The 24,976-nt window shown below is 39.5% G+C and overlaps 1 protein-coding gene across 3 annotated transcripts; it reads left to right on the top strand.

Annotated features, from left to right (window-relative positions):
• Positions 1–8,340: 8,340 nt before the first annotated feature.
• Positions 8,341–23,065, top strand: ARPC4_1 (Actin- protein 2/3 complex subunit 4). 3 transcript variants are annotated; one of them, XM_051209306.1, is made up of 4 exons: positions 8,341–8,388; positions 11,162–11,482; positions 14,628–14,819; positions 22,609–23,065. In XM_051209306.1, the coding sequence occupies exons 1-3, from the start codon at positions 8,386–8,388 to the stop codon at positions 14,805–14,807; spliced, it is 504 nt and encodes a 167-aa protein (XP_051074748.1). In that variant the 5' UTR covers positions 8,341–8,385; the 3' UTR covers positions 14,808–14,819; positions 22,609–23,065. The 3 variants fall into 3 exon arrangements, with proteins under 3 accessions (XP_051074748.1, XP_051074750.1, XP_051074749.1); XM_051209308.1 differs by lacking the exon at positions 22,609–23,065 and adding an exon at positions 8,451–8,555 and having other exon boundaries at positions 14,628–14,949; XM_051209307.1 differs by lacking the exon at positions 22,609–23,065 and adding an exon at positions 8,424–8,555 and having other exon boundaries at positions 14,628–14,949.
• The last annotated feature ends 1,911 nt before the right edge of the window (positions 23,066–24,976 follow it).

Here is a 24,976-nt window from a genome sequence, read left to right as displayed (position 1 = left end):
GATAGACAGTTGGTGCACTGAGTAGTACACGATGTGAACTTGTAGAAGTATGGTCTACTATGATATTAGTACCGCTCCAATAATAAACTTAATCGTAAAATTGTAGATTTGTCAAGATGTAACTGCCTAATATATAAGATCTTAGGTGTAAGTCACATTATTATTCACACCGACAATCATCAATGTACGATGAAGAACACACTTAGGCTAGAGATGGAACAATATATTTAGTATGAATAAAAGGTATGTGTCAAAACTCAATAATGACCACGCCTGCAAGGCCGATCCGTACTATCCGGTGGATTCGAACTAATTCAATTCACTGTTCCCTGCCTTCTCTATCGTTGGGTTTTTCTCCTCGTTGGATGTTGAATATGTATTTTCCCAGTTGTCTCATGTTCAGCTTTGAGGATTGTGTGGTTAGAACCCAATGTCACTACAAGCTGACTAGTTGTTATGAGGTTTGAGTAGCACAGGACATCAAAACGGGATTCAGTGCAGTTGGCTGATCAAGCGCCCCCAGATAAGAGTGTGCCAAGTCGGCATCAATGTAAGAAATTTACAAGACTGTTCATGATGGGAATTCATTTACTGATGCAAACCACTGCTCCCAATGGAGTAGCGAGGACCTTAAGATGTGACCACGCAGATAGTTCAACTCCACGCGTTCGCTTTTGGCATACAATCGTATGATTGCTTGCTAAGTCCAGCTGCGTCTGCCTGTCGTGTTTTACTCTAGGGGGTAGTGAGGTATACAGAAATAAATGAACAACAAAATGTTCAATTCATTATGATCACGTCCCCCGTTTTTCTACTTCTCTAGTCATGCTGGATGAGAAAGATACGGTGATTTATATGCGGTACACATAATCAGCGTTTACTTAGGAGCGTATCTAAAGAACCACTTCTGGATCATATTTTTTCACATCTGCGAAAATCTAACTATCATGTGCTTAACCTATTCCAGTCATAAGCATAATCAGAGTTTAAACGGAACCTTACTCAGCTCACCTAGAAGCTTCGAGTTTACAGTTTATACAGTCTAAAACGGTATAGATTGTGGCGGTAAATAGATTCACGAAATAAATTGTTCTGTAGATTTTTAACAATGATGAAGACCCCAATAGTTTTATTGGATGCACCCCCAGCCGAAGGCACTAGGTGATGCATCCTCACCAGATCATGAACGGGTACACCGTGCTACGCATCTCTGGTAACTATCAGCAAGCTTAGATCAAATGGTTATCGACAGGCCGAATATTTCCTAAGTGTACCCTTGAACTCTCATTGCTTACTTCCAGTTTAACTAGGTTTTGAATATTTCGATTATAAAGGAGTTATGGTCGAAAACATCGAAGAGCTCTAAACATTCGTGAAGTCTTTAGGACAGCCTAGTTATATGCTATCAAATCACTTATGATCGTCAACAGGAGAGATAACCTACATGCTATACAACCGAATCAAACTTCATTGAAAAGTCATTTTGAACACAAGAGAGCCGAAAAATGTCATAGATATTCAGGATTTGAAAAAGACGTCGTCTGCAACACCTTTGTAATCGAACGATCCCAATGCAGTCAAATCAGGGATGAATGAATTCAAAGACATTTTTAGAAGTTTGTCAATATGTTGGGAAGTGTTTGAGGGGAAAAGATAAGTGTACTTATACTGACCTAGACCATGATCCTACAGCTTTACTGTCCTCTCGAAGAGCGTTGTTTTGAACCGGTTTTCGGATTCCAGAGTAGTTTTATCGTAGCCGCTTGCTATCATTGATGGTGTCCTAGTCGGGAGGCTTGTGTCTCCCGAGCGCTCAGCAGGAAATTCGACATAATTAGGGTTTTCTTGTAAGGTGCACTAAGATGGTCGATGTGGACGTTATCCGGAGTTCCGTTCTTATTGATGTTATAGTAATTAGCTTTACACTGACGGACTTTGAAGGGTCCCACGTATTCAGTCAACAGTAGTATTCACAATGAGTCGTGACGTACAAAAACACACGGTTGGTCGGATGACGCACCAGTTAACTGCAGTGGAGTAGGAATAAGTTTATCAACAAAGGTTTATGGAGATAATTATGCTTTGATTGAAATCATAAATCGATCAATGTTAGATCATCAATGAAAACCTGGAAGCACTGGATGCCTGTATTGTACTAGCACGGGACTCATAAACAGTGTATATCCCTCAAGCGGAATGCGTACCTAGGGCCTCTGGCCTTGTTCTCAAACGATTAATCTCTAGACCATTGTACTGAACTCCGACAATGTCACTGTCCAACTTCGACCAATCCGAGATATTACCAAACCATCGTTCATGATCTTTGATTTACAACTGCCTTACACTCGACACGGTTGAACTCCATTGGTCATGACTTCTGACTAGAACTCTGAGAACCACCTCTCGTAGATGGTCATCCATCAGCACATGATAACCATCAGTGTAAGGATATTGGTGACTGCCTCACACCCGACATGATTTCTGGCAACGCCTCTACGAGTTACAACTTTATAGTCGACGGATACCGAACCAGTCAATCTATAAGTCAGGGATGATTGAGTTCAAAGACATATTTGGAAGTTCGTCAGTGTGTTGAGAAGCGTTTGATCTAAGCCCGCTATTAGTTTTGAGATCTGTGCAACACGAAAAACTCACTCATGATCTAGTGTGGATGCGTGACCGAGCACATTCATCTAGATCTTGTCCAATAAAACTATGGGGGTCTTCGTTATTGTTGAAGACTTACAAAACTATTCATTTTGGAGATTGTTAAGCGCTATAAGTGCACACAAAGGCCACTGCAAGCATTTTTGCAGTTGGAATCAGTAGATTGTAGGAAGCCTTTCTGTGGGGGGATTGTAATAACAATTTTTACTGATGTTTTAGAGAGAAGTTTCGTTGTTTGCTTGATTTTAATAGATACCTAGGTGGTTATGTTAGGTATTACTCCTAGATCGCATTATCCGATGTTCACCAAAAAAGAGAAATGCGGAAATGCGGAAATTAACTGGTGGTGCATATTTACTGTGCCGATGAACATTGGAACGACTAGCTTGGTCCATTCGAACAACGTCATCATGAGCATTAAATTGCTAGACGCTAAATTATCAAAAGCAACAGCATAAGCATATTAAAATTTTTTTTTTGAAATATTACATATGGTAAAAAGAAAAATCGAGGTAATATAAAATGTTAAGTAGTGCCTTACGTGCGATAATCGTTTAAATGTTCTGGAAATCTTACACTTCTTCCAGAACGCGTCGTTTTAGGTTTATTTTCAGATACATTCGGAGTATCGTCGCTAGTGTTGGTTGTCGGTTGAGGAACTATGAGTGTAGGAGTCGCGTTGTGCGATTGTACCGAAGGAAAGTCGACGTGAATGGGATTTCCTTCTAAATACGCTGCTTTTAAGCGATCGATGCTGATGCTATCGTTTGTTCCGTTCTTGTCGACTATATAATACTTAGATTCACGTTGAAGAACTTTGAAGGGTCCTTCGTATGCTGATTCGAATGGTCGTCGATGCGAGTCTCGACGAACGAAAACGTGTGTACTATATCGTAAGTCAGGTTGAACGAAAACATCAGTTGATTGAGGTCGAGTGGAAGTAGGTTTAACTGAACGCGTTGCGTTTGTAAGCCTGTTCGTGTAGGAGGTTAGATCCATGTTCATTGAAGAGGATGAAGGATCCACGAATTCTCCTGGAAGTCGAAGTGTCATTCCATAAACGAGTTGAGCCGCAGTGTATCCAATGCCAGCTTTCACTGCATTGCGGATACCTAGTAAGACAAGTGGAAGAGCGTCGGTCCACCGTGAAACGTTTGCAGCTGATAGCAAAGCTTTTAGTTGTCGGTGAAAACGTTCTACCAACCCATTTGCTTGTGGATGGTAGGCAGTCGTTCGGAAGCGAGTGGTTCATAAAAGTGTGGTCAGACGACGAAAAAGTTCAGATTCGAACTGACGTCCGCGATCTGTAGTGATGGTTGAAGGAAGCCGAAGTTTGCTACCCATCGTTCGACGAAGGTGCGGGCCACTGTTTCAGCAGTGATGTCCTTGATAGGTACTGCTTCTGGCCATCGAGTGAAACGGTCTACGCAGGTTAAGAGATAAGAGTATCCATTTGAATCTGGTAAAGGTCCTACCAAATCCAGATGAACATGGTCGAAACGAGCATCGGGAGTTTTCAATGAGCCTAAGGGACATTTATTGTGTCTGATAACCTTAGATTTTTGGCAGCTTACACAGGAGCGTGCCCACTCCCTCACGTCTTTATTCATTCCAGGCCAGCAAAACCTTTCTGCTATAAGCTTGATGGTTGCACGAACACCTGGATGCGAAAGTTTGTGCAATGTGTTGAAGACATTGCGTCGATAATGTTTCGGCACGATTGGGCGATCCCTACCTGTAGATGTGTCACAAAGTAAGGTTTCCTTACCTGTTCCCATTTGTTTGATGCGTAGTTTAAGTGTTGTGGACGATAACTCGTGCTGAAGATCACTGTCTTCTTTTTGAAGCTCGGCGAGTTTAAGAAGGTCGATTCCTTGGAAACTGTTCAAGGAAGTTATGCGAGATAAAGCGTCTGCAACTACATTGTTTGCTCCAGAGATGTGTTGAATGTCTGAAGTAAACTGCGAAATGTAGTCCAGTTGTCGAGACTCACGGGGAGAGTACTTGTCTGAAGAGGAGCTTAGGGAGAAAGTAAGAGCTTTATGGTCGGTGAAAAGGGTGAATTCACGGCCTTCGGTATAGTGTTGAAAATGCCGTACAGCACAATACATAGCTAGAAGTTCCCTACCGAATGTGCTGTACCTCGATTCGGTGTCTAGCAACCTTCTAGAGAAAAATGCCAAGGGTTGCCAGGAGTTGTTAATCCATTGTTGTAAGACTCCTTCGATTGCCGAGTCGGATGCGTCTACTGCGATGCTAATGGGTGCTTGAGTGTCCTGATGTGCGAGCATTGTTGCTTTAGCGATGAGTTCCTTAATTGTGGAGAATGCGTTTCATGCGGTGTCGTCCAAATTAATGGATTTCACATTTCCACGAAGTCGGTCGGTGAGAGGTTCCATAATTAACGCGCATTTAGGTATGAATCGTCTAAAGGAACTTACAATTCTGTTAAACGTTCGTAATTGCTTGATCGTGGTCGGTCCTGGGTAATCCAGAATGGCCACCACATTGGGTTCTTAGGGGTCGAATGCCTTGCGCGTTTATAGTATGTCCGAGTAAGTCTAACGAGTCAGCTCCGATTTGGCATTTCTGAATGTTTACACTAATGCCATGTTTTTGCAGTCGATCGAAAACAAGATCCAGATGCTGAAGATGCAATTCTCTGTCCTGACTTGCTATTAGACAGTCGTCAACACACGCATGTACGAAGTTGAAACCTCGAAAAACGTCGTCTATGAATCTTTGGAATGTTTAAGCAGCATTCCTTAGACCGAAAGGCATTCGCAAAAATTCGTAAAGTCCGAAAGCAGTTATGATGGCTCATTTCGGAATGTTGTCAGTGGCCATGGCAATTTGGTTGTACGATTTAAACAAGTCGATTTTCGAAAAGACTGTTGTTTCTTTCAAGATAGCTGTCAAATCGTGAATGTGAGGCAACGGTTACGATTGGGAATGGTTTTCGCATCCAATCGCCGATAGTCACCAGTTGGACGCCAATCGTTGCTGTCCTTTTTAGGGACCATGTGCAACGCAGAGGCATATGGGCTATTTGACGGTCGTATGATTATTAAGTCCATCACGTGATCAAACTCGTTTTTCGCCAGCCTTAGCTTTTCGAAGGCTAGTCGTCGTGCTTTAGAGAATACAGGTGGTCCTGTAGTCGTGATGTGATGTGTAACGTTGCTGGTTACACACGGTAGTTTTGGTTGCGTTTGGTGAATCCCAGGACACTTATCGAGTAGTGGTTGATAAAGTGGGTTTATCGTATGCTTAATTGTGACTGGAGATACTCTGCAACCAAAAAAAGAAGTTGCGCAAACGGATAAATTAGTGTTTCCGTCTACTAGCCTCCGTTCGCGAGTATCGATGATCAGATTGTGGTGTTGTAGAAGGTCCATACCAATGATTGGTATAGAAACATCTGCAACAACGAAAATCCAGTGTATGGGTTTGTGTGAACCCACGTTAAGGTAAACGTACCTTTTGCCATACGTAGCGATCGGTTTTCCGTTTGCTGCCTGTAAGTTTAAAGCCGATTAGTGAAGCCGGTCGTTGGGATTCGCTGGGAGAACGCTAACTTCTGCGCCAGTGTCGATTAGGTAGCGAAATCTCGTTGTTACATCTGTGACGTATAACAGACGGCTATGTTCGCCGGCTACGGTTGCCGTTAACGCGTGCCGGCTTGGAAGTTTCCCGAGTTGTTTTGCGAGTCAGTCGGTTTCGTGTTGGGAAAATTGCAGGGTTTTCTGCAATTTCTGGAAGACTTTCCATACTGGTTATGATACCAGCACCAGTCGCGGTTATCTGTCTCTTGTGGTCTAGAGACAGATCGCTTACGTGATGTGCTTCTACGTGTGGTGTGTGAACGCTTACGGTCTTTACGAAAATTAAGATAACGCGTAAGTGTATGACATAACTCGGTTATGTCATTCTGAGTCGTGTGAGGCTTTTCTTTGACTGAAAATACCTCGGTAGTAGATTTCGTAATTTCTAAAATGCGGTCGGCAGATGCAGCCAGTTCGTCTAAGGCGTTGTTCTGAAACGAGACCAGAACTGCTTGCACCTGTTGGGGAAGTTTTGATAAGAAGAGTTGTTTGAATAGAACTTCGTCGAAAGTTCTTGGGCCTATAACCTCTCTCATCCGTTGCAACATGTCTGTCGCAGAACCGTGTTGCAGGTCGATATTGTTGAAGAGTTGATCTAACCTTTGTCGATCGGTTAGGTCTCCTCGTTTAAGAATCGAACGTTTTAAGATTTCGTAAGGTTCAGAAACATCACTAGTAAACATACTAGGTGTTACGTACCTGTTGAATTCGCGCGGTAGTGCCTTCACTGCTGCGAAGAATTGTGCGCGTGTGTCTTTCACGCCGTGTTCGTGGAAGTCGGCTTCTGCGTAGCAAAACCAGGCTTCGATATTGTCGCGCCAGAAGAGCATGAGTTGGAACGAGGGTGGGGACAAACTCTTAAGCTTAAATACTTTAGGTGTCTGTTCAGTCATGATGAAATATGAAGTACGATATTGAACGAAGGAAAAATATATATATCCAAAAAGCACGAAAAAAGATATCACAATGTATAAAAAATTAAGATAAGGCAATAATATATAGAATCCCAAAATGGAACAGACTCACAGTTTACGATTTGGTGTACCAGATCACGTTAGGCTCACCAATGAAGATGGCACAGGTATTCAGTGTTTGACAACGCTTTGAACAGTAACACCCTCTAACATAACTCGTACCCACCAAGAGAAATCAAAAGACAGAATCGAGGAGATCAGAAGTTGTATTTGACGATTGCCAATATATCGGAATTTTCTGATCTAGTCTGACTAGCTATTGCAGTAGATGTTGAGCACGGCGTTCCCACACATGATCTGGTGCGGATGCATGACCGAGCGCCTTCAGCTAGGTGAGTCCGCTAAAACTAATCTGGTCAGCATTCAACGTCGAAAACTTACAGAGCTATTTATTTTGGGGATTTATTTACCGCTACAATGCCTTTCGAGCAAACCTTGCACTGGTAACATTGAAGCGCATTTTTGGCCATTTTGACGGTAGAACTTTCCATATAAGCTTTAACACTTTTATCCATTCCTATTTAGAGTACGAAAATATAGTATTTCCTCCCTCACTCCAAAAGGATAAGGACACTCTAGAGGGTATCCAATGGCGAGCCACGAAATCAGCCCAAGGACTCAAGTTTAAACCTTATGAAGAGCGCCTCCAATCACTTTACCTATACCCATTAGAATGTAGGCGTCTTAGAGGTGACCTTCTGATGGCTTACAGTACCCTTAACACTTCTGAACATCCTCGTAAACACCTACTTAAGCTTAGCCTCGATATCAACATAAGGGGTAACACCCAGAAATCGGAGACACAACATAGCAGAATGGACTGTAGACACAACTTCTACTCCTAAAGAGTTGTCGAATGCAGGAACTCTCTGCCGGCCGAGCTAGTCCAAGCGACTTCTCAGGAGTCCTTTAAGAGGCAAATTGATCTATTCTTAAGGTCTAAGGATAGTATCATACTATGATTTACCAACTTCTTTTTCCTCTTGTATGTTTAACATACCTAGGTCCCTGTCTGGAGGTGTTCATGATCCCTTGCTACTAGACACCGAAGCCTGTTAAGCGAAGGCTATTCCGTCCACAACCATTTGAACCATTTGAAGTTTGAATGATTATAAACTATTGAAGGTCATTGCTTTCTCATGGTAAGTACCGTTCCGTAATACAGTAAATTTACTAGGAATGCTCTGAAAATTCTATACTTAAGGCTTTTAAGAACAAAATTTTGTATCGTCCACGAGCTGGCCAGTCCAAGTCAAAAGATTCTACACTGATTTTTTGGGTGTTAATAGCTTCCATTTTTGACCGTCAGGTCGTTTCATAAATCAAAACTCATTATTAAAATGTTGTCTAACGTTTTTATACTGTTGTAAATTTCATATGGGATACTAAGAAGGATTAGGTGTAGGGAATGTATGTGGATATCGTTAAATAATGATGTATATAATCTTTTCTATCATTGATTTTCAGGTTTGTGTTTTGAGGACAAAAACCGTACGACGTGCGTTAGTCCGTTTCCAGTAAGCTCCTAAGTGCCTAGTCTTTTCTTGAGTGAGTGAAGTGAAGGGGCGGACACCATTTCTTCGGGTAACAGGTTCCAAGGATAGATGAATCGGTGCGAAAACCTTTGTCTCAGTTCGCTCTTGGCTTTTGTACTCGCTTGGTATGTCCTCTGAGTTGTCTTGATCTGCTAGGAAAAAGAATATATATCAGGTCTGAAATCACTACCTATTATCCTATACATCTGCGGTAGTACAGAGTTAAGAGGTCTAGTTTCTCAAGGCTTTCTTTGTATGATGGACCGGGGAATTCAGGAATTACATATTTAGTTGCCCCGTGCAATTTTTCCAAGATACCCGTACCACCTTTAAAACAGGAGCTTGTAGCCTGAACACAGTTTCCAAGTTTGGATCTCACTAATGTTATGTATACTGTAGTGAACATATAAGTATCTAACTTGGTAAATGTTCGATACGGACTCTCTACTCTGTACATATTTGCCTTTATATCCCCAATGTTCATGTGCACACTTGGCCGCGTTGATAAGCGTCAGCCATTTTTAGACCAGGTAATTAGAGCATCTAAGTCCTGAAGTGCACATGCATCTGCGTCTCCTTTTATTTCTCGTCAGATCTTTGTATCAGCGTGTGGTAGCATCGAGGACTCGACTATACTTGGAAGTCCATGTAAATAAAGTATACAATGCAAAGTACCTAGAACAGTCTCACGTTACTCCATTAATTACTGTTTCCCAGGAGGAGCATTTAGAATTTATCCGTACTTTTTGTCCACAGCCTTTTAGTGGAGTTTTGTTCTCTGAGCTGGATGGTTTGGTCGTGGAGCTTTCATCGTTCTTCTGAACGACCAAACCATCCAGCTCAGAGAACAAAACTCCACCAAAATCATCCACCTGAGCTACAAATCTTCACCATGTCCACAGCCTACCAAACATACCTGATCTACTCTAGGATAGGTCCTGCAGTTCTTAGATTTCCCAGCATCATGAGTGGTCTTGCAAAGTAATGACATTTGGTATGCTGTCTAAGCTACTTCTACAACCTTGTCCAAGTAGCAAATAATTATATCATTTCTCAATAATTTTCTATCTCAGTCATTATATTGTGTGTAATGTCCCCATTTGGAAACTTGACCTTAGTATTAAAGGTTAAATCCCCCTTTTGACCACATCGCATCATCCCGTACCATTTATCGATCGGGATCACACTCTTATTTTTTAAAACCCCAGAACTCGTTCATATAAGATTGGAGTTAGACATTAACACCGTTGGATGCCGGCTCAGTGGTCTAGTGGTTAAGCGCTCGCTCGCGAGACATGGGCCCCGGGCTCGAGTCTCGCAAGGCGAGGTCGTGAATGCGCGCTGCCGAGAAGTCCCAGGAGAGGACGAAACGTTCGTTCAGTGATTTCAGGTTTTCCTTGGTGGTCTACAATTGATTCACAATCTCAACTATTAAGATAACTACAATATTCACAAAAACCCCGTCTGATATAGAACCTTAATCGTAACGGAAACGTAAATCATTGGATTTAAAGCGTGTTTTAAATGTATTTTCCTCGCTCCGAGACTTGAAAGTGTTGTGCATTTTCGAGGAGTCCATAACTATGACGAAACAACTATTCGGTGATTTCTGCCCATAATACTTCGCTAACATACCACATATGTTAATAAGCAGTTTTGTTCATCATAGGTTGATCAAACCAGTAAAACAGACTACTTGCTGTTGTAGATTAAAGGAGCCTAGAAGTGTGTGATGGTTTTATACTCTACTTTCAAATGTCTTGTTCTTTCCGTTTATAAGTTATTGTCCAAGCCTAAATCGGTTGTACAACGTGTGTGAGCAAAGAGCACAACTTCCGGCTATTCTATTTAGATTTTGATTCTACCCTTCCGTTTACCTAATGAAACATTACTCCTAGCCTTTCACTAAGGATGTTCAACTCCCTCGAAATCCCACTTCACTCGCAAAAGGAGTATCGCTATAAGTCGAGTACATATCTGCTTACTCTGCTTCTATATGTATCTTTTTCCAGATTTTTACATTTCTTCTTAGTCTTACGTTATTTGTTTAGCTGTTTCAAGTAGTTCTTGTCCTACTAATTAAAATGAATGAAATATCTAGTCTTAGTTCCTTGCCTAAAGTTCGGTACTTGTGTTTAATAACAAGACATAAGGAATTAATAAAGGTTAGGACAATTTATTATTGATGAATCTCATGCTAGGTTTAACTCAGTGATTCTGTTTTTTTAGAATCTCCATCTAAACTCTTACACGTTCTTAATCTTTGTGTACTTATTTGTAGCATGATTTGTAACCTAGCAAAATATGAAAGTAGTTTATTTTAATTGTAACTAGAGCTTTTAACGTAACTGACATTGTATAGTTTTCTGGTTATTTTCAGGCACTAAAACCCTATTTAAACGCAGTTAGGCACACTCTAAATGCAGCATTATGTGTTCAGAATTTTTCTTCACAAGTTGTTGAACGTCACAACAAACCTGAAATAGAAGTTCGAACCTCCAAGGAACTACTACTAAACCCCGTAATTATTAGTCGGAATGAAAAAGAGCGGGTACTGATTGAAGGGTCAATTAATTCAGTTCGTGTCAGCATTGCTATCAAACAGTCTGATGAAATCGAAAAGCTACTTTGTCGAAAATTCACTCGGTTTATGATGACTCGTGCAGAAGACTTTGTTATACTTAGGCGTAAACCTGTCCCTGTAAGTTCATATCTCTGATCGTTTAAAGTTAACTTTGGAACCTCACTTCCTATTTTTGCTGCAGCAAAACTACAAATTTGATTCCTTTTTAATATGTGCTTGTTATTTGTACACAGTTCAGAAAAAGCCCTGATAGTTGACTAGGAATTCCCACCCTGGTTTTCTATCATGCGATAGTTTATTAATCCTATTCGAACTGTCTGGATCGCCGAGAAGAATTTCTCATTGTGAAAAGAGAGTTCACAATATTTACTCCCTTGGTTTTCTGTTAGTTTCTTAGCTTCTGATTGTTATTTCCTTAACCCTAGCCAAGGTACGTACACCTTTAGTCACACCTGTATTGTGAGAACAGTCCAGAGTCCCTATGTAACTTAACTGCACTGAGACATTCTTCCAACATTTTTTGCTTAGTGGTTCTAGCGCAAATGTTCCTTTGATTAGAAATCGTAGAATATATTTCTTTTCCACATATGTATGTGCTTACTGTTAGAGTGTGATTGATATCCGTTCACTCGACCATGTAATATCGTTTAGTTAATTACCGCTAGTTCAGATTTACGTTCATGTACATCAACAGATCAGGTTCTATACAAGTAACTAGAAAGCAATATTGATCATTTCACTATGGAATAATAAACTGACTAAAATATATTTTGAATACGTCAGTACAGCTTCAGATTTTCATGTTTTAGGTAGTACATATATTAATCAACTTGAAAGACTTCAGTGTATCGACTTCATGTCCCGTGTCAAGGAGATGTCTTGCGATGGCACTGCTGAATGCTTTTAATCCATTTAATCTTGAACTTTTCGGAATATATTCTTTGGATCGGACGTAGGCTCTCCTTCCTGTTCTACTAATGTAACTGCTTTGGCAGATACATGTAGATTTGTATACACATTTGGTGGGATACATGTTGTAAGCAGTTGATGAAAACCTAACGAAATAAAATGAATGCATATTATTTTGCACCAATCTTCGTTCTTGCTCTTTTTAAGATAATAAAGGGAACTATGTGTATGAAACAAAAAGTTTTTTGACATATATCCCATAGATCTATGAGTGCGTGACATAAAATAAGTATCTGTGTATACAAAATTTGTTTGTTGTTTATTTAAATTAATGCTCACAAATAGACATCAAAATAAATATGCACCACAAAAATACGAAAATGACAGCGTAAAGAGATATAAAAAAGAGTCGCTGTAATGGAAGTAAATAAAAATAAGTGAACGAGAATGGTGTATGCTAGGAGAAACGGTCCGGTTTGAAAACATACGAACAGGAAGGACTTTTTGTCGAGGGGATTCCTCTCAATTCTATGAAGTGTAAAAGAACTACAACAGGATAGCCATTGGCTTTTATTATGGGTCGTGTATGACGACGTCTTGAGTCACTGAGTTGTACAATTCTTGGGGCCCCCAACCAAGCAGCCGTGATAAACCAATAAGTGCCAGTCTTATACAACTTACTTTCGTATCACGGGTCTGCTTAGCTTCGATCAGTTTGTAATTATTTTTTGTCATTTGTTTATCTAATTAATTCTTCTGATAGTAGTGTTGCCTTTTATATTTCACGATCTCATTTCTTACATTTATCCTTAGTTGTTTCTACCCATAAATCCCATCTTATTTGTGTTATGTTACACATAATCGAATACAGATTAATATATATGTTAGTTTGGTTAACTACTGTTCATTAGCAAGGTCTCAAAAAATATATAAAATCGTGACAAACTAATCAGTTATGAACAGAAAGGGTAAAATTCACAAATGGTAGTTTTAAATAGTTGTATTTTAATATTACCAATGTCTGGTATCTAGTTTTTGACTACATTTCATTCATTTTATCAGTTGTTAGAAATATTCGTTCAAATTTAGACGAGACATTTTATAAATATTAATTTTTTGTCTTAGTTTTGGAACGGTCAGTAGCTCATTGCTTGTTATTCATATAAAAAAACTTACGTTGTCGAAACTTCGTTTAACTGTTTTGTTAGTTATCGATTAACTTTTTAGCTTAGGGATCCTTTGAAATATCTGTCTGATTGAACTATAATTTGTAATGGATGTTCTGTCTCCTGGGGTTGTTTGCAAGACTTTTTAAAATTTCATTTTTGCAAACTAGGGCTGGTAATTGCAACTCATTCGAGTAAATTAATTCCTCCGTAGAAATTTACTTCCTCATTTTGATGATGATTCAAGGCAATAATGGACCTAATTTAGAGGACATCAGAAATCTTAAACCAAATTTCACAGAAAGCTGTAAATAACGTACAGAAGATAGATATTCAACGATGCTAAAGATCATCATTATTTGAAACGAACAAGTCCAACATTAGGATTGATACCTGCGAAGTTAAAGATCTATAGTTATTTACAGGTTTGTTGTATTTCTCCTGTTTTGTTCGTGTCACTCCCTGGAGGAAATAAAACTAATGATGGAAGAGTTCAATAACCTTAATGTTATTTTGAAAGCTTTTCCTGAGAAATTGTTAAAAAGTTGTATGATATATTGTTTTTCTCTGAGTCAAACCCATTTTTTCATACTATCCTTTGGTTAATATATTTTAAAGTACTTTAAAGCTTGGTGTTAATTTAACTTATGATTCCTTTGATTTTAGGGTGCATACAATGCATTTGTTGTAGAAGTGTTAATATAATTCCTATGTAAAGATGTCCATTGCATATCTCGTAGAGCATAGACTAATTGAAATAAATGGTCCATTCGTTAGTACTTTTAGCTTACGATGTAACTTTTGTTAATATAAACTAATTTTTTCTCCGTTGGACTTGTCGATAATCCTTTTTTTATGTTATCTACATTCCCATCAATGTATTACTTTGAATCTATTGTAGATTTGCTTTTTGTATGACTTAATTATTTTTTGGTGTAAGTTGGAGACGTCAAGTTTCTTTGATTATTGATATCGTTCGAAATTTTACCACATCAAGGTGTTGTTAGAAATACTTTCTCGTCCTATAAATTTCACTCATTCACATCTCAATCATTCAGATTAACGACATGCAATACATAGTTAAAATTCTATTTTCTCGTAAAGATATTTGTTCGTCTAACCTTCTGCGGTCCTGTTTTCTTAATCAAAATCCTAACATTTTTCTTTTTATGTTCCTTTCTCTATAGGGCTATGACATCAGTTTTCTTATCACTAATTTTCACACGGAACAGATGTCAAAGGCAAAATTGGTTGATTTCGTAATTACTTTCATGGATGAGATTGATAAAGAAATTTCCGAAATGCGCTTAGCAGTGAATTCTCGGGCTCGTCAATGTGCTGAAGAATTTTTGAAGGCGTTTGACTAACAGATATGTGAAGTAAATAGTAATTTCGCTTAATATTGTGGTAATTCAAAGTAATTTTAACGACTCTTTTGAAACTGTTTTTTCTATAATTTTGTCTTTCAATTAACGTTGACTTGTAAAAGTAAAATGTTTTTATGTTAAAGTTTCAGTTTTATATATCCTACATCAAGGTTTGATTAAAAAATCCAAATCTTAAAATTATTTGTAATCTAAATTAGTTTAGAGGGAGCATGACTGGAAATTAATGTCTTTCATATTAACAAAATCAGATAAAACTCACACTTCATTATCTTATGTTACTGTTTCACTCTTAGTTTTATCAAACTTAATATTATGTTATCAAGTTAATCACTAAAACTAATAAAAATATATAAATACTCACTTATTGAGACAAATTATAGTAATTTGTAGAGACTTGGTCCAATCTGCCTACTTTAAAATGAAAATTCTTGAGATTCACTAAGAAAATATAATACTACACCTTTGTTGTTTGCTAGTTATTTGTAGTTCTATTTTCTAAGTTGACACAGCTCATACTTATCGTTTGATAATAGTCACGTGATGAGACTTTCGACAGTGAGTATTTTCGAGATCATTTGTTGGCAAGCTCTCTACTTATGCTCATCCTGTTATTGGGACTTTAGTCAATCACGTAGTGTTCTAAAACACCTTAATTTTTTCGGAGCTGGCATTCATGATAATAAAGAGGAATAAAGAGAAATTCCAGTTTCGAATGATACTTCAATGAGTAAATCTATATTCATTAGTGAAACACAATCTTTCGGTTTTAGTGTTTATCTCTCATCCCTAGTCATATGCGTAAATAATTGATTATTTATTGAAACAAGTATTGCTACATATAGGCAGTAAAATAAGTGTCCGCTGCATAATAGGAAAATAAAACTGTTAGGATACTGAGGAAGGAGGGGTGGATACGATCTAAAACAATAACTGAATAAAAATAAGTGAACAAGAGTAGTATATGAAAAAGTGCAAACAAAAAGTCCTTCCATCTAAAGAAGCTTCATTTCTATGGAGAAATTTGTGAAATGACGCTTTCTGGCTTCTACTGCGACCTATGTCTAGTAACGCCTCAAATACTATCTCACCCTAACCAAGTAATCGTGGCGGACATAGTGTTGCCATTAGGTGTCAGGAATCTTTTGGGGACAATGATGATCAGACACAGAAAGCCGCTGAAAACCCCTAACTCGGAAAGCACCGGTTTCTCAAGTATAGAGCAGAACCGGTCTTACCGACATATTATGAACCCTATCTTTTACAGTCAGGCTAACATCGAGACGACACCAAAGATGGCTCTGATTATCACAAACCATTTCGAACTTTGCCTAAACGGCTACCACTACCACTGTGACCTATGCTACTTATGATGACATATTTAAGTAGTATGTTTCAGCGATTGAAAGTAGAATACCTGCCAGCCGAAGATTGAAATACAGAGAACAGAATATTGGAGAATATAAAGGACAACGCAAAGATGTGCAAGAAATGTATTTAATGTTTAGTTTCCATATTTTATCAAGCCACTATGTGATTTTGCATCGAACAATAAATTGGTTTTCTTCACTTGAGTTCTCTTACACTGCACCAGCACTCCCACAAATAACCAGATACACAAATTTTCCGACTACTGGCGACCCAACACAAATAGTGGTTGTAGGCGTAGGTTCCCGCCAGTTCTGGAAAAGTACCTCGTACTTGAAAAGTGCATTCTATACCTACGGACATTTATTCCTGACTGACTAAGTGTTGATTGCACAGCTTGATCATCATCACGCAGTAAGACAATACCATTCGTTTACTGAAGATGGAAAAGTTTATCCAGGACCACTACCTATTTCCATTAGAGTAGTTTGTAGAATGTTATCGATGTCAATGTTGAGGAGGAATAGTGCTTCCAGTTCCTCTCACTACCCATACAAACGATATTTGCTAATGTTGTATGGTGTTCATTCAAAGTATTTCTCGAGAACCAAAGAAAATATTGTTAAGGAATGAGCCTTGATTTTCATGGATATAGTCTTCATGTGTTTATACTTATGACGTTTGTAATAAGTAGTTTTCTTTGTGATTAAGGAATAATATCTTGCATTACACTTCAATAAATTAACTTTCCTGATTCATCTTATCTTCACCATGCGTATGTGACCCATACAAATTGGTAATTGACGATTATTCTCTACAATTAATTATGACTTTCATAGCATCATTCTAAACTACTGCAGAAAGTTATTCCACTGTCAAATCTTACTGCATTAACGATTTACTTTCTTATTTGTCTATTTATTTTTATTCATTTTTTAGCACATATATTACCGTTTATTCTTATTCTGTTTTCACAAACATGCTTATCAAATTTTTCACTTATTTTACGTTTCTTTTCATTTTTTTCCCTTCCCTTTAAAGTTAACTCAACATTCTAGATTTTACAGAACCTATTTAAATGTGGTGAAGATTATGGGAACACTATTGAAACTTGTGTATAACTTCATCTCTGAAGAAACCAAAAATGGTTTCTTCACAACACTTATGTACAAATAAGCTGTCTGTGAATAACAATACATTTTTTTCAAAGGATCATTGTCAGAAATCAAATAATGTCATTTAGAATCGATGTGATCTTACTGTTTGCAATTAAATTATTTCGTAGTAATTTTCCTATAGAAGTTCTCACGTTTGAACTAGTGGACATCGGTTTTGTTTTAGATGCTTTTTATACTTTGAAATCTTGATCCTCATGAGTAAGTAGTTCACGAGTCTCAGACAGTCTGAGGAGTATGATGGGAGCCATCACCTTGTACATGATTGAAGTAGACATCCACTAATAGTAATTGTATAAATGACATAAAACCTTTCCAAAGATTCAAATGGTTCTGAATGGGATAGAAGAAGCTTTCGCTTAACAGGCTTCCGTATCTAATAGCAGTGAATCACTGACGCCTCCAGGTAGGCATATTTTACGTTAAAAAGGAAAAAGTTGGTAAATTATAGTGAGATACTGTCCTTAAGGATATGTCAGATTTTCTCGAAGGACGGGGAAGTCTCTTGAGCTAGTTCAACCGGCAGCGAATTCCAGAATTCGACTACTTTTAAGGAGTAGAAAGTGTGCCTACAGTCCGTTCTGCTGTGTTGTGTCTCCAGTTTCTGTGTGTTACCCCTAAGGTTTGTGTTGAAACTAAGCTTAAGTAAGTGTTTAAAAGGATGTTCAGAAGTGTTTAAGATACTGTAAGTCATTAGGTCACTTCTAAGACGCTTGTACTCTAGTGGGTAACAGTTCAATGACTGGAGGCGCTCTTCATAAGACTAGAATCTGAGTCCCCGAACTGATTTCGTGGCTTGCCGTTAAACACTTACCAGAGTGTCCTTATATTTTTGGAGTGAGGGGGGAGACACTATTGTAGCGGTAAATAAATTGGTGAGACTGACGTGATCTGGTACACCTAATTGCAACTGTGAGTCTGTTCCTTTTTGGGATTTTTATATATCATTGCCTTATTTTTTTATTTTTTTTAAACATTGTCATTTTTTTCGTGTTTCTTCTTGGATATATATATTTTCCCCTCGTTCATTATCATACTTCATCATGACTGAACAGACACCTAAAGTACTCAAGCTTAAGACTTTGTCCCCACCTTCGTTTCAACTGATGCCTTTCTGGCCCGACAACATCGAAGCCTGGTTTTGCTACGCAGAAGCCGACTTCTTCGAGCACGGCGTGATCGACACACGTGCACAATTCCTCGCAGTAGTCAAGGCACTACCGCGCGAATTCAACAGGTACGTAACACCTAGTATGTTTACTAGTGATGTTTCCGATCCTTACGAAATCTTAAAACGCTCGATTCTTAAACGAGGAGACCTAACCGATCGACAAAGGTTAGATCAACTCTTCAACAATATCGACCTGCAACACGGTTCTGCGACAGACATGTTGCAACGGATGAGAGAGGTTATAGGCCCAAGAACTTTCGACGAAGGTCTATTCAAACAACTCTTCTTATCAAAACTTCCCCAACAGGTGCAAGCAGTTCTGGTCTCGTTTCAGAACAACGCCTTAGACGAACTGGCTGCATCTGCCGACCGCATTTTAGAAATTACGAAATCTACTACCGAGGTATTTTCAGTCAAAGAAAAGCCTCACACGACTCAGAATGACATAACCGAGTTATGTCATACACTTACGCGTTATCTTAATTTTCGTAAAGACCGTAAGCGTTCACACACCACACGTAGAAGCACATCACGTAAGCGATCTGTCTCTAGACCACAAGAGACAGATAACCGCGACTGGTGCTGGTATCATAACCAGTATGGAAAGTCTTCCAGAAATTGCAGAAAACCCTGCAATTTTCCCAACACGAAACCGACTGACTCGCAAAACAACTCGGGAAACTTCCAAGCCGGCACGCGTTAACGGCAACCGTAGCCGGCGAACATAGCCGTCTGTTATACGTCACAGATGTAACAACGAGATTTCGCTACCTAATCGACACTGGCGCAGAAGTTAGCGTTCTCCCAGCGAATCCCAACGACCGGCTTCACTAATCGGCTTTAAACTTACAGGCAGCAAACGGAAAACCGATCGCTACGTATGGCAAAAGGTACGTTTACCTTAACGTGGGTTCACACAAACCCATACACTGGATTTTCGTTGTTGCAGATGTTTCTATACCAATCATTGGTATGGACCTTCTACAACACCACAATCCGATCATCGACACTCGCAAACGGAGGCTAGTAGACGGAAACACTAATTTGTCCGTTTGCGTAACTTCTTTTACTGGTTGTAGAGTATCCCTAGTCACAGTTAAACATATGACAGACCCACTCTATCAGCCACTACTCGATAAGTACCCTGGGATACAACAAACTCAACCGAAACTACCGTGTGCAACCAGCAATGTTACACATCACATCACGACTACAGGACCACCTGTATTTTCTAAAGCACGACGACTAGCTCCTGAAAAGCTAAGGTTAGCGAAAAACGAATTCGATCACATGATGGACTTAGGAATCATACGACCGTCAAGTAGCCCATATGCATCTCCGTTGCACATGGTCCCTAAAAAGGACAGCAACGATTGGCGTCCAACTGGTGACTATCGGCGATTGGATGCGAAAACCATTCCCGATCGTTACCCGTTGCCTCACATTCACGATTTGACAGCTACTTTGAAAGGTACAACTGTCTTTTCGAAAATCGATTTGGTTAAAGCGTATAACCAAATCCCTATGGCTACTGACGACATACAGAAAACAGCTATCATAACTCCCTTCGGACTCTATGAATTTTTGCGAATGCCTTCCGGTCTAAGGAATGTTGCTCAAACATCCCAAAGATTCATAGACGACGTTTTTCGAGGTCTCAACTTCGTACACGCGTATGTTGACGACTGTCTAATCGCAAGTCCGGACAGAGAAACACATCTCAAGCATCTGGACCTTGTTTTCGAACGATTACAAAAACATGGCATTACTGTAAACGTTCAGAAATGCCAATTCGGAACCGACTCGTTAGACTTTCTGGGACACACTATCGATGCTCAAGGTATCCGACCCCTTAGAACCAAAGTGGCGGCCATTCTGGATTACCCAGAACCGACCACCGTCAAGCAATTACGCACGTTTAACGGCCTGGTAAGTTTCTATAGACGTTTCATACCCAAATGCGCATTACTTATGAAACCTCTGACCGACCAACTTCGTGGAAATGCGAAATTCATTAATTTAGACGACACCGCACGAAAAGCATTCTCCACAGTTAAGCAACCGATCGCTAAAGCAAAAATGCTTGCACACCAGGACACCCGAGCACACATTAGCATCGCAGTAGACGCATCCGACTCGGCAATCGGAGGAGTCTTACAACAATGGGTTAACAACTCCTGGCAACCCTTGGCATTTTTCTCTAGAAGGTTGCTAGACACCGAATCGAGGTACAGCACATTCGGTAGGGAACTTCTAGCTATGTATTGTGCTGTACGGCATTTTCAACACTATACCGAAGGCCGTGAATTCACCCTTTTCACCGACCATAAAGCTCTTACTTTCTCCCTAAGCTCCTCTTCAGACAAGTACTCTCCCCGTGAGTCTCGACAACTGGACTACATTTCGCAGTTTACTTCAGACATTCAACACATCTCTGGAGCAAACAATGTAGTTGCAGACGCTTTATCTCGCATAACTTCCTTGAACAGTTTCCAAGGAATCGACCTTCTTAAACTCGCCGAGCTTCAAAAAGAAGACAGTGATCTTCAGCACGAGTTATCGTCCACAACACTTAAACTACGCATCAAACAAATGGGAACAGGTAAGGAAACCTTACTTTGTGACACATCTACAGGTAGGGATCGCCCAATCGTGCCGAAACATTATCGACGCAATGTCTTCAACACATTGCACAAACTTTCGCATCCAGGTGTTCGTGCAACCATCAAGCTTATAGCAGAAAGGTTTTGCTGGCCTGGAATGAATAAAGACGTGAGGGAGTGGGCACGCTCCTGTGTAAGCTGCCAAAAATCTAAGGTTATCAGACACAATAAATGTCCCTTAGGCTCATTGAAAACTCCCGATGCTCGTTTCGACCATGTTCATCTGGATTTGGTAGGACCTTTACCAGATTCAAATGGATACTCTTATCTCTTAACCTGCGTAGACCGTTTCACTCGATGGCCAGAAGCAGTACCTATCAAGGACATCACTGCTGAAACAGTGGCCCGCACCTTCGTCGAACGATGGGTAGCAAACTTCGGCTTCCCTTCAACCATCACTACAGATCGCGGACGTCAGTTCGAATCTGAACTTTTTCGTCGTCTGACCACACTTTTATGAACCACTCGCTTCCGAACGACTGCCTACCATCCACAAGCAAATGGGTTGGTAGAACGTTTTCACCGACAACTAAAAGCTTTGCTATCACGGTGGACCGACGCTCTTCCACTTGTCTTACTAGGTATCCGCAATGCAGTGAAAGCTGGCATTGGATACACTGCGGCTCAACTCGTTTATGGAATGACACTTCGACTTCCAGGAGAATTCGTGGATCCTTCATCCTCTTCAATGAACATGGATCTAACCTCCTACACGAACAGGCTTACAAACGCAACGCGTTCAGTTAAACCTACTTCCACTCGACCTCAATCAACTGATGTTTTCGTTCAACCTGACTTACGATATAGTACACACGTTTTCGTTCGTCGAGACTCGCATCGACGACCATTCGAATCAGCATACGAAGGACCCTTCAAAGTTCTTCAACGTGAATCTAAGTATTATATAGTCGACAAGAACGGAACAAACGATAGCATCAGCATCGATCGCTTAAAAGCAGCGTATTTAGAAGGAAATCCCATTCACGTCGACTTTCCTTCGGTACAATCGCACAACGCGACTCCTACACTCATAGTTCCTCAACCGACAACCAACACTAGCGACGATACTCCGAATGTATCTGAAAATAAACCTAAAACGACGCGTTCTGGAAGAAGTGTAAGATTTCCAGAACATTTAAACGATTATCGCACGTAAGGCACTACTCGACATTTTATATTAGCTCGATCTTTCTTTTTAACGATATGCAATTTTTTTTTTTTTAAAAAAGACAATTTTATTATGCCTATATATTTATATTTTTATTAAAAAAAACAACATAAAAAACATTTTTTTAACGCTGTTACGTGTGGTTGAATATATTTTTCATTTTTTCGCCGACATTGTGTTTTTACGCATATACGAGTGTATTTCGACATGCACTTACACTTTCCTTTTTGTTTTCCAGGACGTCTGAAAAGAACGATGCAGTTTACGAGGAGTCGAAATTTTCGTTGCAACTCTTTCTTTTTTTGCTATGTTGTACCTCGGTCCCATATAGTAAGGAAAGACGACCAGACGCTGCTACATTTAGTAAGCTATCAGAAAAGTGTTTACCAACGACAAACTCGTTGGGTTTAAACTTCTGGCTGGCCACGTCTTAGGGTCGTCACTGCCCCACTAGGGGGGGAGTGATCTGTAGCGGTAAATAAATCCCCAAAATAAATAGCTCTGTAAGTTTTCGACATTGGATGCTGACCATATGTTTTAGTGGACTCATCTAGCTGAAGGTGCTCGGTCATGCATCCGCACCAGATCATGTGTGGTAACGCCGTGCTCAACATCAACCGCAGTCGCTAGCCAGATTAGATCAGAGAATTCCGATATATTGGTCATCGCCAAATATACTCTTCCGATCTCCTCGACTCTGTCTTTTGATTTCTCTTGGTGGGAACGAAATATATTAGAAGGTGTTACTGGTAGAAGCGTTGTCAAACACTGAATACCTGTGACATCATCACTATGTTTCCATACTCTTAATGGGGGAGAATAAAACGTGAAGATTAGGTGACATGTTCCGTCGAACTGATCAAGAACGAACTATTTCCTTGAGTTATGCCCCAAATTTTAAGTTTTTCTGCCATGATTTTTTAGTTGTTAAATTTCCCATAAATGTACAAGTTGACCTAGCTTATACATGCACTGTATTATATCATCTCTATACCATTTGAATTTAGCACGTATCTGAACCACCTTTAACATTTTGAACTTTATAACTCTTATGACTGAACACTTGATTCGAATTTCTAACCCCCTCTAGTAACCCTCAGGTTAAATGCACACGACATCGTGAACGCGAGAGAAAAGGTGCGGAATATGGAGAGGATGCTTTACTCCAAAGCTCGTTCATGTACAGAAATTCGGGGGGTATTTACAGCTTTTCTGATGGCCTTGGGCTTCTGGAACCCTTCTAAATATAGTGGCAGGATAGTTATCCAGTCCGAAATGTAACCCTTGACTTCAATTTCTAGATGTATCTTGTAAACATCTATTCAATGCTAATAGGGTAAAATGTTTTCTAGCGTTTTCAGGGTCCATTTGAACTTTCCAAGAAATTTTCTGGGTCACACAAACACCACTAATCTCATGTTGGTGTTTATTGCTATGCGTATTTGGGTGAATAGTTCTGTTACATTAGTTGCCTAAAATACGTTTAATATAATTAACATAAAGTCACCTCATTAAGATACTATCGTACTGCACTGGTATAATGACTAAACTGTCACATGGTTGTTAGTCAGGCGAGCTTTGGGAATAAAATATCTGGAGCCTATTATTAAAGTTGACACTAAGTAAACTGATATTTCTGGGTCGCTATTTGTACTATAATAAGGCAGCTCGGATCTGTTAATTCTACAAACTTCTATTATCTTCGAATCACGTAAAACAATACCTATTTCCTCAATCAACATTATAACTAGTTATACACAATGGCTTGTAGTGACTCACATTTATCGCGAGAACACGACTGGTTTAATAAAAACAATTATTATTATAATCAACTGTACCAGTGTTTTAATGTGCTTTTGTTTAACTGTGCTAAGAAGCATCCGTTATCCACACACTTTGTGACTTCGCGCGAATTCGGTTACGTTCTGTAACCAAGCTTGTACCCTTGCACGATCTAGGTATCCTTTCGATACCACGAGATCGCCAGCAAATATATCTCGACTTGGTCCATTAACTGCCTTCTGGTATTAAGCTTCTCGGGGATTTTATGGATTTATTTGGTTACGTTCAACCTTCGCCTTCTGATTTATTTGGCACGCGACCCTTTGTAGCGGTGTTCATAGTCAATCCCAACTCGACGCCATGCTACAGGCTTATGGATATCGTCATAATGGATTGTCGTGACTTGACAATCGCATAATATGATTGATAGAATTGGCGAAACTAATAATAAGCTTGGTCTATAAATTGACTTAAAGTACCAGTGATTGGTGTTTCCTCGTGGTTATCTTTATCTCATATAGGTGTTTTAAGCATGGTTCTCTATCACTTGCTCATTTAGTAAACTCCTTGAAACCTTGTCAAGCTAATTGGAGGTTTAGCGACAATCACGTATGAAAATTCTCAGTACCAGCAGTCGAGCGAATCTCCTGCAAAATAAAAACTATCGAATTTATTCCAACACTGACAAAGGTCCATGCCATTACCATGTACTTGAGAGTTGTACTCCCCTTGGTTACAGCTTATGTTATCCCTGATAATCACATGAGCATCACTTCCTGTTTATCATTTTGTAAAGATTTATTTGGCGGGAAGCGTCGTACAAC

The sequence above is a fragment of the Schistosoma haematobium genome, chromosome 1 (assembly GCF_000699445.3).
Source record: "Schistosoma haematobium chromosome 1, whole genome shotgun sequence".
Classification (NCBI taxonomy): domain Eukaryota; kingdom Metazoa; phylum Platyhelminthes; class Trematoda; order Strigeidida; family Schistosomatidae; genus Schistosoma; species Schistosoma haematobium.
The sequence above is the reverse complement of the archived record's forward strand: the minus strand, read 5'-3'. Positions and strand labels throughout refer to the sequence as shown.

What these genes read in the sequence shown, in the direction of transcription:
- ARPC4_1 (XM_051209307.1), top strand. An exon ending in CTTCCATTTTTGACCGTCAG is followed by an intron (nt 8,556 to 11,161) that starts GTCGTTTCATAA and finishes GGTTATTTTCAG; the next exon opens with GCACTAAAACCCTATTTAAA. An exon ending in TTAGGCGTAAACCTGTCCCT is followed by an intron (nt 11,483 to 14,627) that starts GTAAGTTCATAT and finishes CTTTCTCTATAG; the next exon opens with GGCTATGACATCAGTTTTCT.